Here is a 12,992-nt window from a genome sequence, read left to right as displayed (position 1 = left end):
TTTGCTCTTCATTTTCTAATAAATGAATTTACAGCTTCATCTTTTCCTCTTGCTAAAGACAATGAAAAATACTGGGTAAAACTTTTCAAACCAACATCTTAAAAACAATAATGATCTGCAGCGGTGAAGTCCCAAGCAAATTTCTGGATAAAAGTCAAAACCCAAAGAGATAAGTGGAAAGGCTGAGTAACAACCAATGGGACAGAGGGACAAATGAGGGAAGAAGCACAGCATTCAAAGTCCAAAACCAGTCTAAGGTGAAGAGTTCTGGGGAGATCACTCCCATGATAAGATGAGACCAGTTCACCCCTAAAGGGCTCATATTCTCTTAGGGTTAAGTACAGACTTACAGAAAGGTCAGAACAAGATAAGAAAAAAGGAAAAGAGTGAAGGAAAAAACCATCCTAGAGAAGGTGAAACCAGCCCCAGGGAAGATGTGCACCTGAGAGAACAAAAGATTAAGGCATCCCTAATGGCAACGTTCACAGGTTCCCGCAGAAGGCAAACCAAAGCCTATCTACAGGACGGCAAATTTATCCTGGGCCTCAGAGAACTGCACAAATGACTCAGTGACAACCATGAAGCCCATCAGACAACAAATCACAGAAAGAAATAACACGAACAACAACCAGCATAAACATCCCTCACAGACTTCAGCAACTGGAATTATTGGACAGATTTTAAAACAAGGATGATTATCAGTTTAAACAAATATATGACAAACTTGAAAATATCTGCAGGGTATAAAAATCTTTTTTAAAAAATCAAGTAGCAAAAAAGAACATACATTACTTTCAGAAATGGAAAACAAAATTTTAAAATTCAGTAGACTAGAACTTATACACTACTTAACTTACATGCTGAGTACATTATGCAAAATGCCAGACTGGATGACTTCAAGCTGGAATCAAGAATGCAGGGGGAAATACCAACAACCTCAGATATGCAGATGACACCACCTCATGGCAGAAAGCAAAGAGGAACTAAAGAGTCTCTTGATGAAAGTGAAAGAGAAAACCAAAAAAGCTGGCTTAAAACTCAACATTCAAAAAACGAAGATCATGGCATCAGATTCCAGAACTTCATGGCAAATAGATGGGGAAACAATGGAAACAATGACAGACTTTATTTTCCTGGGCTCCAAAATCACTGCAGATGGGGACTGCAGCCATGAAATTAAAAGACACTTGCTTTCTTGAAAGAAAAGCTATGACCAACCTAGACAGCATATTAAAAAGCAGAGACATTACTTTGCCAACAAAGGTCCACCTAGTCAAAGCTATGGTTTTTCCAGTAGTCATATATGGATGTGAGAGTTGGACTATAAAGAAAGCTGAGCACTGAAAAATTGATGCTTTTGAACTGTGGTGTTGGAGAAGACTCTTGAGAGTCCCTTAGACTGCAAGGAGATCAAAGCAGTCAATCCTAAAGGAAATCAGTCCTGAATATTCATTGGAAGGACTGATGCTGAAGCTGAACCTCCAATACTTTGGCCACCTGATGCGAAGAGCTGATTCATTTGAAAAGACCCTGATGCTGGGAAAGATTGAAGGCAGGTGGGGAAGGTGACAACAGAGGATGAGATGGTTGGATGGCATCACCGACTCGATGGACATGAGTTTGAGCAAGCTCTGGGAGTTGGTTATGGACAGGGAAACCTGGCGTGCTGCAGCCCATGAGGTCACAAAGAGTCAGATACGACTGAGTGACTGAACTGCACTGAGACTAGACCTAAAAAAATTAATTGATTAGAAGGAATCATCTATAATGCATTAAAGGAAGAAAAAGAAACAAAAAAGAGATTAAAAGACATGGCAGATAGTGAGAAGAACTGGAAAATATTTAATCAGAGTCCCAGAAAGAGAGGAAAGAGAAAAACGGCAACAGCTGACTAGATAACAGCTTAATTTTTTCCCGAACTAATGAAACTCTAGATTTGATGATTTTGAATTGTGGGGCTGGAGAAGACTCTTGACAGTCCCATGGACAGCAAAGAGATCAAACCAGTTAATCCTAAAGGAAATCAACCCTAACTATGCATTGAAAGGACTGATGCTGAAGCTCCAATACCTTGGCCACCTGATGCGAAGAGCCGACTCATTGGAAAAGACCCTGATGCTGGGAAAGACTGAAGGCAGAAGAGGGCAAGAGAGGATAAGATGGTTGGATGGCATCACCAACTCACTAGACATGAGTTTGAGCAAACTCCAGGAGGTAGTGAAGGACAGGAATGCCTGGCCTGCTGTAGTCCATGGGGTCTCAAAGAGTCACACCCAACTTAGCGATTGAACAGCAACAATGAAATTCACCAAATCCACAGATTCAAAAAGCCCTACAAACCTCAAGCAAAATAAATAGAAATACACAAGTGAGTTCTACATTTTGGAACTGATCGATAGTCAATTTTTGAGCCCGATACACTGTATTTTAAAGTTTTGTACAAATTTATTTGTACAAAGTTGTATGTGTGCACAAACACACATACTTGCTAACTGTGTTAATCAAATTTTTCATTCCTTCTGTGTACTTCATGTGCATATGTGTTAATAAGTCCCTTTAGTCGTGTCTGACTCTGTGTGACATAGTTCTAAACTACAGAAGTTAGAAGCCCCTCGATTATGAAAGTGGGTGCAGTTTCTCCTGGTATTTACATCAGCTCAACATACTTCAGAGCTCTACTATGTGAATAAAAGTTTTGTGACTCTAGGGGATCTTTAATCAGTAAGAAAAATATCCTCTTTAACTACTTTCAAAATGTGTCGATCTTGAATCTGATTATGACTAAATAATATCAGTACAATTATACTTTCTTTCCTATGGTTTCCATTTGCCCACTCTTTTCCCCTCCTAGTTTAATGATCTATTTCTTACGTGTTCCTAGCTCTACAAGGTTTATCAGGAAATAGAGCAGTCCCCTATATGCTTCCCCCTCAACAGTTGCCTCTCCCTAAAAATAATCTTGTTTATTCTTTCACATGATTCTTTTGTCATTTACTATCACATCATTAAATAACATGCTTGTACTGCTACTTCTTGATTTTTTCAGTATTAAATATTATTATATTAGGCAAAATCAAGATTTAGCTTTCTTTTAGCCAGCCTAACAACATATTCCAAGCCCACTTTCTAACCTTCCATTCTAATTTCGTTAGGCCAATAGTCATAATTACATTATTACAAAGTTCAAATATTATTTTTACACCTTTACCTCCAGCTATGGCAGATTAGATGGTTAAGAGACTAGGGATACCAGCATAAACAACTAGAAAACTAGACAAAATGTATGCAATAACTGTTTTCAGACATTGAACAACAGGGAATGAACAGCAAGCAGATCTATGACCTCTGAGAGAAAAGAAATAAGGCAGATAAAAACTATGAGTGTCCCAGTTTTCTGCTCTTCTGGCACTTACTGGACCCTGGCACTGGTTCTAACAGTCACATTGAGCAGAAGGGACAGTGTTCAAAATTTGAAGAGGCTGAAGCAACTGAAATTTACAGGGCAAAAATACCACAAAGAGTGAACTAATACAAAAAGAGTTCCAGAAATCGATATGGAAGAATCCTGTGGTATCCAGTTTTCATAATAGCCCTCCTGATAGAGTGTCAACACTGAATCTGGGAAGGAAATCAAAAAGAATTAAAACCAGTCACATGTACACTCTTTCAGAATACAGATGAGGAGGAAACACTTCCTGAAGCAAGTATTTCTTTGGTACCAAATCTAAAAACAATACAAAAGAAAGCCACAGATAAATACTTCTCATAGCACAGATACAAAACTCTTTATGAAAATATTAGCAAATTGAAAATAAAAAGGATAATACATCATGACACATAAATCAAACAAGATTTACCCTTGGAAGGGAAGGTTGATTTTTTTAAAAAAATCAATCAACCTAAATCACTGTTTCTACAGAACAAAGGAGATAACACACGATCACCTCGACAGAAGCAGAAAAGGCACTGACAAAATGCAACACCCACTCATGATTAAAAACTTTCAGTAACCAAAGAATAAAAGCAAATGTCCTCAACCAGATACAGACCATCTACAAAAAAATGGTGACATACTTAATAATGAAATACCCCATGCCTTCCCACTAAGATGGGAAACAAACAAGGATATGTGCTTGTAACACTTTCATCCAAGAATATAGTGTAGAGCTTTGTTGTTCAGTCGCTAAGTCATGTCCAACTTACCCAGGTGCAATATGGCAAGAAAATAATTTTTAAAAAATAAAGACTGAGAAGAAATAAAACTGTCTTAATTCACAGAAGGTGTAACCATCTATTTAGAAAATCCTAACAAATCTATTTAACAAAAATCAATTATTCTACCTATAAAAATGAACAATTAGAAAATGAAATCTTAAAAGGCATATCATGTGCCACAGCTCAAAAAACAAAATAGTCATAGGCAAATATAACAAAACATGCTGCACTACTCTGTACACTGCAACTACAGAACAGTGTTTCTGAAATGTAGAAAAATAAACCTTATTCATGAACTACATGCTGCTGCTGCTGCTGCTAAATCGCTTTAGTCGTGTCTGACTCTGTGCAACCCCACCAGGCTCCCCTGTCCCTGGGATTCTCCAGGCAAGAACACTGGAGTGGGTTGCCATTTCCTTCTCCAATGCATGAAAGTGAAAAGTGAAAGTGAAGTCACTCAGTCATGTCCGACTCTTCACGATCCCATGGACTGCAGCCTACCAGGCTCCTCCGTCCATGGGATTTTTCTCCACATGAACTACATAAATCAACATTTTTAAGATGTCATTTTTCCTCAAATAGACCTGTTTATTCAATGCAATCTCAATCAAAATTCCTGTAGGCTTTTTGTACAAAATGACAAATGAATTTAAAAACTTACGTGGAAAGGCTAATGTTTAGCTATCCACGTATCAGTCTAAAATGACCGATTCCTGATCTTTTATGTGCAACCTACCTCTTCCTCTTTGGAAACTTGTAGAACCTCTTTCTCTTTGTTATTTTGATATTTAAAAATAAAAGTTTGTTGGACTTCCTTGGGGGTACAGTGGGTAAGAGTCTGCCTGCCAATGCAGGGGACACAGGTTCAATCCCTGGTCCAGGAAGATTCCACATGGCACAGAGCAAGTAAGCAAGGGTGCCACAACTACTGAGTCCACGTGCCTAGAGCCTGTGATCTACAGCAAGAGAAGCCACCGAATGAGAAGCTCATACACTGAAACAAAGAGAAGCAAGCCTTGCTCACCACAACTAGAGAAAGCCTGCACACAGCAACAAAGACCCAGTGCAGCCATAAACAAACATTTTTAAAAAGGTCCTTGATTTTGTTTAGTACCTAAACAACTATTATTTAAAAAGTTTGTGCCTGGCACTTGATAGGCATTTTTGATTCTTGGGGTTTTTCTCTTTTTTTTTTTTTTTTGAGGTAACACTAGTTTATAACCTTCTGTAAGTTTCACGTGTACAATGTTTCATTTCTACTTCTGTGTACCCTACAGCATGCTCACAACCAAAAATTTAGTTTCTATCTGTCACCAGTTGATGCCGTTTATCTATTTCACCCTCCTTCTTTGCCCTTTCCCCTCTGATGACCATTACTCTGTTCTCTGTATCTATTTCACCCTCCCTCTTTGCCCTTTCCCCTCTGATGACCATTACTCTGTTCTCTGTATCTCTGTGTTTTTGTTTGTTCATTTATTTTGCTTTGTTTATGTATTCCACATATGAGTGAAATCATACAGTATTTGTCTTTCTCTAATTTATTTCGCTTAGCATTGACCCTTCAAGGTCCACCCATGCTGTTGCAAATGGCAAGATTCTACCTTTTTGATGAGTAATATTCCAAGGGTGAGTGCGTCAGTGAGTGTTTGTGTGTACACATCGCATCTTCTTTATTCATTCATCCATCGTTATATTGCTTTCATATCTTTTTTACTATAAACAATACAAGGAACATATGTATCTTTTTAAATTAATATTTTTGTATTCTTTTGTTTCTTTTTAATATGAAAATATAACCTTTGGTCCTGGGACTATTCTTCAGTCATATTATTGAAGATAATTTTCCTCTCTATCATTGTAGTCTCTTCCTAGAACACTAACTTATTTGACATGTGACCTTCTGGACTGATCCTCAAATCAAAGTTCTCTCTTCTGTCAAATAGTCTTTGCTTTTTCGCACTACTTGTTAAGAGATCATTTCAACTTCATCCTCCAACTCTTTCCTTATTTCTGCTATCATATTTAATTTTCAATAACTTTATTGTTCACTGAATTTTTTTACACCATCTTATTCTTGTTTCATGGATGCAGTAGATTCCATTATTTCTGAGGTTAAAATAACACATTTGTTGAAGTTTTACTTCCTTGGCCAGTCTCTAGTTTTCATGAGAACCAGCACTGTATGGTGCTACATCAATGTACCACCCATGTTCCCACAGCTGCTGTTTCCACCAGGTATTTTTCTCAGATACGCTGCACTAAAAGAACATGCAAAGGCAGTCTAAAGAATGACCTGCGCCTATGTTTAGGGAGGCGCTAAGGTCCTCTTGACCCCACCAAGCTCAGCAACTAGGACCAAAGAGAAATGTTCAACTTCATGTTTTTAAAACCTTCCTCTCTCTGCTTTTCAAAGCTATGTAAACAAAAGAGGCCCTTTCTGCAAAAAGACAGGTATCATCTTGTGGGCCAAAATCAGGTGCTGGCTTTTATTAGCCTCCACCTGCATCTCCAAGTTTAGTTAAATCATCTCAATTGGCCATCTCACAGAATGCCTTCTATAGACTTTTGCCCACAGGGTTGGGCTACATGTAAATTATAGCTTCATGGTCCTCTCCAGAAACACCTGTGGTTTCCTTCTGTGTTAACATAACCACTGAAGCTGGTCTCCAAAGATGTAAAGATCTTCTGGTCCCTGACTGAGATGGGTAGCTTCATAATTTTGGGTGTCCAGCACTCTCCGGCAAAGCTAAGTCAGATTCGAAGACTTTGCCTGACCTGTACTATCTGCATTCCACGACTCATGCCATGAGATAGGTATGAGCAAGGTCTGATAGTTAAGAGACTAAGGAGAGGTTCTAAGAGTTGTGGGTATTAAATCAACAGGAAGAAAAAAAATATACTCCTGGTCTACTTATGATAAATGACTCATCTCATATTTCTTTATTATGGATTTTTTTTCTCTTTTTCTATAAATGTTGGAAAGCATAATCTTTCATCTTTTCCACTGACCCTCTCTTGTGATTTCACTCAGTGTCATTAATTTACAAAAACATTCTATATATTGATAACTTCCAAAGTTATAACTCCATATCCAAACCAACTTGAATAAATTCACCTGTCTATTCACTATCTCCATTTAGATCTCTAATAGGAATCTCAAACCTAACATGTTTAAAACCAAGTTCCTGATATTCTCAAAAAACCTATTCCTATTACAGTCTTCCCCGTCTCAGTTAACAGCCATTCTCTACTTCTAGTTGTTCAGTTCAAAATCTTGCTGTCATCCTCAACTCTTCTACCTGTATTGTTATAAAACATATTTATATATATAGTTTTGTAACTACATTAATTAACACTTAAATAGATCTCACCTTTTTTCATTCATATAACATATGTTAACTGCCCACTAGATTTTAAATAAAAGACTGGACAATGCATTGTCTTCTGAGTTTTTGGTTGTTAATTTTTTTTTCTTTTTTAAATAATGCAGGTATCTAAAACACATTTCTACTTTATCAAAATTTAGTAATAATGAACCCAAGAGCTCTTTTAATGGGTAAAGAGAAAAGAAAGCTTAAATCATACACAGACATTAAAGAGAAGGCAAAAAATAGATATTTGCATAAACCCCTAAAGTAACAAATAAAGACCTTCAAAACAGAGATGCAGCAATCCTACTCATTCTAATAGGTCATTCACTACACTATAACTGCTGTATCTGCTTAGTAAAACAACTAGACCCAGAAAATTACTTTAAAAATCATACATTTTTTTTTATTTAGAGGGGATTCAAAGGACTTGCATTTGACCACCGAACCTATTACCCATCAGTTGATGCCTTAGACAAATTACTAAGAAGGCCTAGTTTCCTTAAGTGTACAATAGGGAGAGCACTCGTCAGCCTAGAATTGTCAACAAATGAGTAAGAGTTACCTTCTGAACCAGGATTTCTCTTGTCATTTTAATTCACACTCTTTCAGTAAACATCAAAACTTCTCTATTTTGTACTAGAAAACTAAAGTAAATTTCTCCCCAGATGTAAAACTGACTCTGTTTTTCCAATCTGACATTATCCTATCTAAATCTACTGCCTCTCACTACTCCTAATCCTTGGTAAAGAATCTGCCTGCAGTGCAGGAGATCCGGGTTCAATTCCTGGGTCAGGAAAATTCCCTGAAGAAGGAAATGGCAAGCCACTCCAGTATTCTTGCCTGGAGAATCCCATGGACAGAGAAGCCTGGCAGGCTACAGTCCATGTGGTCGCAAGAGTCAGACATGACTTAGCGACTAAACCACCACCACCACTGACTGTCAGTCTCCTCAGATAAGAAAACTAAAGGCCAACCAGAGAGGTTCTATGACTTTAGGAAGGTAATATACTTAGTTAACCATAATGTTGAGACTGATTCCTAGGGCAGTGTTCATTACACTTCATGATATCTTAAGAATATAATGTCACACTTCATCTCACCTGAGTTGTGTAGATTCTATTAAAATCTACTTGCTCATAGGCATGGGGGAAAAAACTAAACACAAAGTTATTTTGGAGCATTTACCTTTCTACATGCAGGACAAAGCCCATTTTCATCAGTGCGAATTCGATGCCAACAAAAGCGGCAAATCTGGTAGCCACAGGTGCAAGGGAAAAAGTTGATATCATCTATCTCCAAGGGCTCCATGCAAAGAGGACATTCCACAGGGTCTTCCTTTGCGTCAGGACTGCGAGACATCTTCACTTTTATTAAACAGCAGCAAAAGTTTATAATAATTTAAGGGAGAAGGAAGTTCAGCACTGAGAACTAAACCGTAGAACTTCAAAGACCTGCATGAGAAAAAACAAAATACACTGCTTACTACTGAAAAACAATGGCATTTTCAACAATCAAGAATCATATTATCAACAATGAAAAATATTAGTCAGATCAATTTTTGCTATCTCAGAAGATGGAATTCTGAGCATTTTCCATGTCAAGATAAAAGACCTGAGAGGTTGTTACATTTTTTGATTCAACAGAAGGAGGAAAAGAAGTTCCTCTTTTAGCTAAAACATTTAATACAAAACCAGTACTAATCATAGCACATTTTAGAGTAATAAATACTATACAGAAGCACATTCATCTTAAAACATATTCTAAATTTAAACTGTCTTATATTTGACCTAAAAGCTAGTAGTAATAATACTGCCACGTAACTAAGAGTATTATAGTAGTCTAAAAAAGTGTCCTAATTTACAAATAAATTTAATAAAGAAGAGAGGCTTCAGATGTCCAGTATGTGTTAATATCAAACCATAACCACAGAAAATATAAGAGCTGAAAAAATGTGCCACAGAAGCTAGCTGTTTACAATTAAACAGGTATTAACATGCCAATAAAAATTTCATTTCTGGGAAAATAAGCACATATTAAACAAATGAAAATATTCCTTTTTCTTGTAGAAAGGCTACTAAAAGCCTAGAGAAAGGAGAAAGAGAACAAACAGACCTCCATGTTTCAAAGTCTTTTAAAAAATTAAATAATTTATCTTTTTAGATTATGGAGAATTGAAAATTTTAGGCAAAAGTCACTGTTAAATTAAAATGTTATGTCAAATAACAGATTTTTATTTATATAATTTGACAAATTAACTCTAAAGTTTACATGAAAGAGTAAATGCATGAGAAATGCTTTGAAACTTTTCAAAGGGGGAACCTGGGAATTTGTGCTATCGGATATTGAACTGTACCACAAAGCTATAGTAACAAATAATTTGATACCGATACAAAAACAGACAAAAGATCAAAAAACCTAAATAAGGAATTTAGAAACAGATAATGAATTAGATTTCAATATTTGATAAAAGAGACAACATCAATAGGGTAAGGACGGACCCAATTTATAAAGGGTAACAGGATCCTGCTCTGTCTATTTTGAGAAAGAAACAGTATATAGCCATCTCACACTGCAATCAAAATAAATCCCAGATGATCTAAAGAGTTACACAGTGAAATAAACTATTAAAGTGTTAGAAGAAAATAGAATTTTTTAAAAACTTGGAATACAGAAAGTCTTCCTAAGATAAAAACATAAATTCATAAAAGATAATATAATCAACTAAACAAATTAAAGGCAAGCAATAGAATAAAGGATATATTCACTGTATATAAGCGTTACTGTCCTGAATATACAAAGGAATCTTACAAGCAATGTTTAAAAGGCAAATAAGTCAGAAGAAAAGATGAGAACAGAATATGATCAATAGTTCACAAAAGAAGTACAAATGATTACAATATACAAAAAGATGATCAACCTCTTTAGTTAGTAAACAGTGAGATAGCATTTTCCCTGCACCAGCCTGTCAAAGTTAGTCTCCCCACAAAGCAGAGATCATCACTGAAATAAGTTCCTCTTTACAAAGAGTAAATTCGAACACAAAGAGTACCTTGCCTTAAGTGTTAGTCGCTCAGTTATGTCCAACTCTTTGCGATCTCATGGACTGTAGCCTGTCACGCTCCTCTGTCTATGGGATTCTCCAGGCAAGAATACTGGAGTAGGCTGCCATTCAGGGTATGTCATTCAGGGAATTCTTGCCTGGAGAATCCCATGGACAGAGGAGCCTGATGGGCTACAGTCCATGAGGTTGCAAAGATTCGGACACAAGCGAGACAAAGTGAAGAAGAACAAAACAGTCTCTTGATGAAAATCAAAGAGGAGAGTGAAAAGTTGGCTTGAAATTCAACATTTAGAAAACTAAGATCATAGCATCTGGTCCCATCACTTAATGGCAAATAGATGGGGAAATAGTGGAAACAGTGACAGACTTTATTTTGGGGGCCTCCAAAATCACTGCAGATGGGGACTGCAGCCATGAAATTAAAAGACATTTGCTCCTTGGAAGAAAAGGTATGAAAAAAGTAGAGACATTACTTGGTCAACAAAGGTCCATCTAGTCAAAGCTATGGTTTTTCCAGTAGTCATGTATGGATATGAGAGTTGGACTATAAAGAATGCTGAGAGTAGAAGAATTAATGCTTTTGAACTGTGGTGTTGGAGAAGACTCTTGTGAGTCCCTTGGACTGCAAGGAGATCCAATCAGTCAATCCTAAAGGAAATCAGTCCTCAATATTCATTGGAAGGACTGATGCTGAACCTGAAGCTCCAATACTTTGGCCACCTGATGCAAAGAACCGAGTCACTGGAAAAGACCCTGATGCTGGGAAAGATTGAAGGCAGGAGGAGAAGGGGATGACAGAGGATGAGATGGTTAGATGGATCACGACTCAACAGACATGAGTTTGAATAAACTCCAGGAGTTGGTGATGGACAGGGAGGCCTGGCGTGCTGCAGTCCATGGGGTCGCAAAGAGTCAGACATGACTGAGTGACTGAACTGAACTCTCCAGGGGATCATCCTGAACCAGGGATAGAATCTGCAGGGTCTCCTGCATTGCAGGCATATTCTTTACCATCTGAGCCCCCAGAGAAGCCCCACCTTGCCTTAAATTGCACAGCTATTAAGTGGTGGTGCCTGAATTCATTCCAGGAAGTCTTTAGCCCCAGAATCTGTGCATTTAACCATTCCTTTAAACCACCTACGAATTTATTCTACATAAATACTCACATATGCACCAAGTACTTTGTTGTAGGTTTTGCAGCATTGCCCGTATGACTAGAACCATAAACAATGTTAACTGTCCATCAGTTGGCAAATTATTATGAAAATAATGATACAGCTATTAAGTTGATGTGTGCTGAATCAAAAGATGTTTATTATACAGATTTTTTTAAATTTGTAAAAGCAACTAACATACATATACAGTAACTTCAATACAAATATATAAAACCTGTATGTGTATATTTTGTTTCTCAAAGAAAATAAAGCATATTAAAGGTTTTACACCAAAATGTAACCCATATCACAAAAGATAAAATGGAGGTACTAATTTCATTTTGAAAATTTGTATTATCTGTATTGCTATGACAAACCTTTCTGCAATTCAAATGACAAAAAAATTAAATTAAAAAAGAAATTATTTTCATCTCCTTTAGGAAAATTAAACCTGACTTGTGTTAATAATTAGAAAAATGAAATATCTAATGAATCTATAATTATTTCAAAATATAAGTTTTTTAATGACATATATATTTATAAACAATTCAGGAATCCCAGTTTACAGACCCAGTTTTGCCACTATCAGTTTTCTCATGTATAAAATTAGGGGTTTAATCTTATGGTTACCAGGGGGATAAGAGGGGAGGGATAGATTGGGAGACTGGGACTGACATACACACCACTATATATAAAATAAATCATAATGACCTACTGTATAGCGCGTGTTTCCCAGATGGCGCTAGTGGTAAAGAACCCACTTGCCAACGCAGGAGACATAAGGGATGCCAGTTCGATCCCTGGGTAGGGAAGATCCCCTGGAGGAGGGTAGGGCAACCCACTCCAAAATTCTTGCCTGAAGAATCCCATGGACAGAGGAGCCTGGCAGGCTAAAGTCCACAGGGTCGCAAAGAGTCGTATACAACTGAAGTGACTTAGCACGCACACATGCACTGTATAGCACAGGGAAATCTACTCAATACTCTGTAATGACCTATATTAAAAGAAGCTATAAAAGGGTGAATATATGTGTATGAATAACTGAATAACTGATTAACTTTACAGCAGAAAGTAACAACACTGTAAATCAACTATCAAATCAGATCAGATCAGTCGCTCAGTTGTGTCCGACTCTTTGCGACCCCATGAATCACAGCACGCCAGGCATCCCTGTCCATCACAAACTCCCAG

General features: G+C 37.1%; 1 protein-coding gene across 7 annotated transcripts in view; it reads right to left on the bottom strand.

Moving 5' to 3' along the window:
* CNOT4 (CCR4-NOT transcription complex, subunit 4) overlaps positions 1-12,992 on the bottom strand; it is a 152,413-nt gene that overhangs the window by 68,999 nt on the left and 70,422 nt on the right. For all 7 annotated transcript variants that reach the window (XM_010831627.1, XM_010831630.1, XM_010831629.1 and 4 more), the window contains exon 2: positions 8,772-9,037. In XM_010831627.1, the coding sequence (XP_010829929.1) occupies positions 8,772-8,945 (174 nt within the window). In that variant the 5' untranslated portion in view covers positions 8,946-9,037. The remainder of the gene's footprint in view (positions 1-8,771; positions 9,038-12,992) is intronic.

This window comes from Bison bison, unplaced genomic scaffold (assembly GCF_000754665.1).
Source record: "Bison bison bison isolate TAMUID 2011002044 unplaced genomic scaffold, Bison_UMD1.0 scf7180017864530, whole genome shotgun sequence".
In the NCBI taxonomy this organism is placed as follows: Eukaryota; Metazoa; Chordata; class Mammalia; order Artiodactyla; family Bovidae; genus Bison; species Bison bison.
The sequence above is the reverse complement of the archived record's forward strand: the minus strand, read 5'-3'. Positions and strand labels throughout refer to the sequence as shown.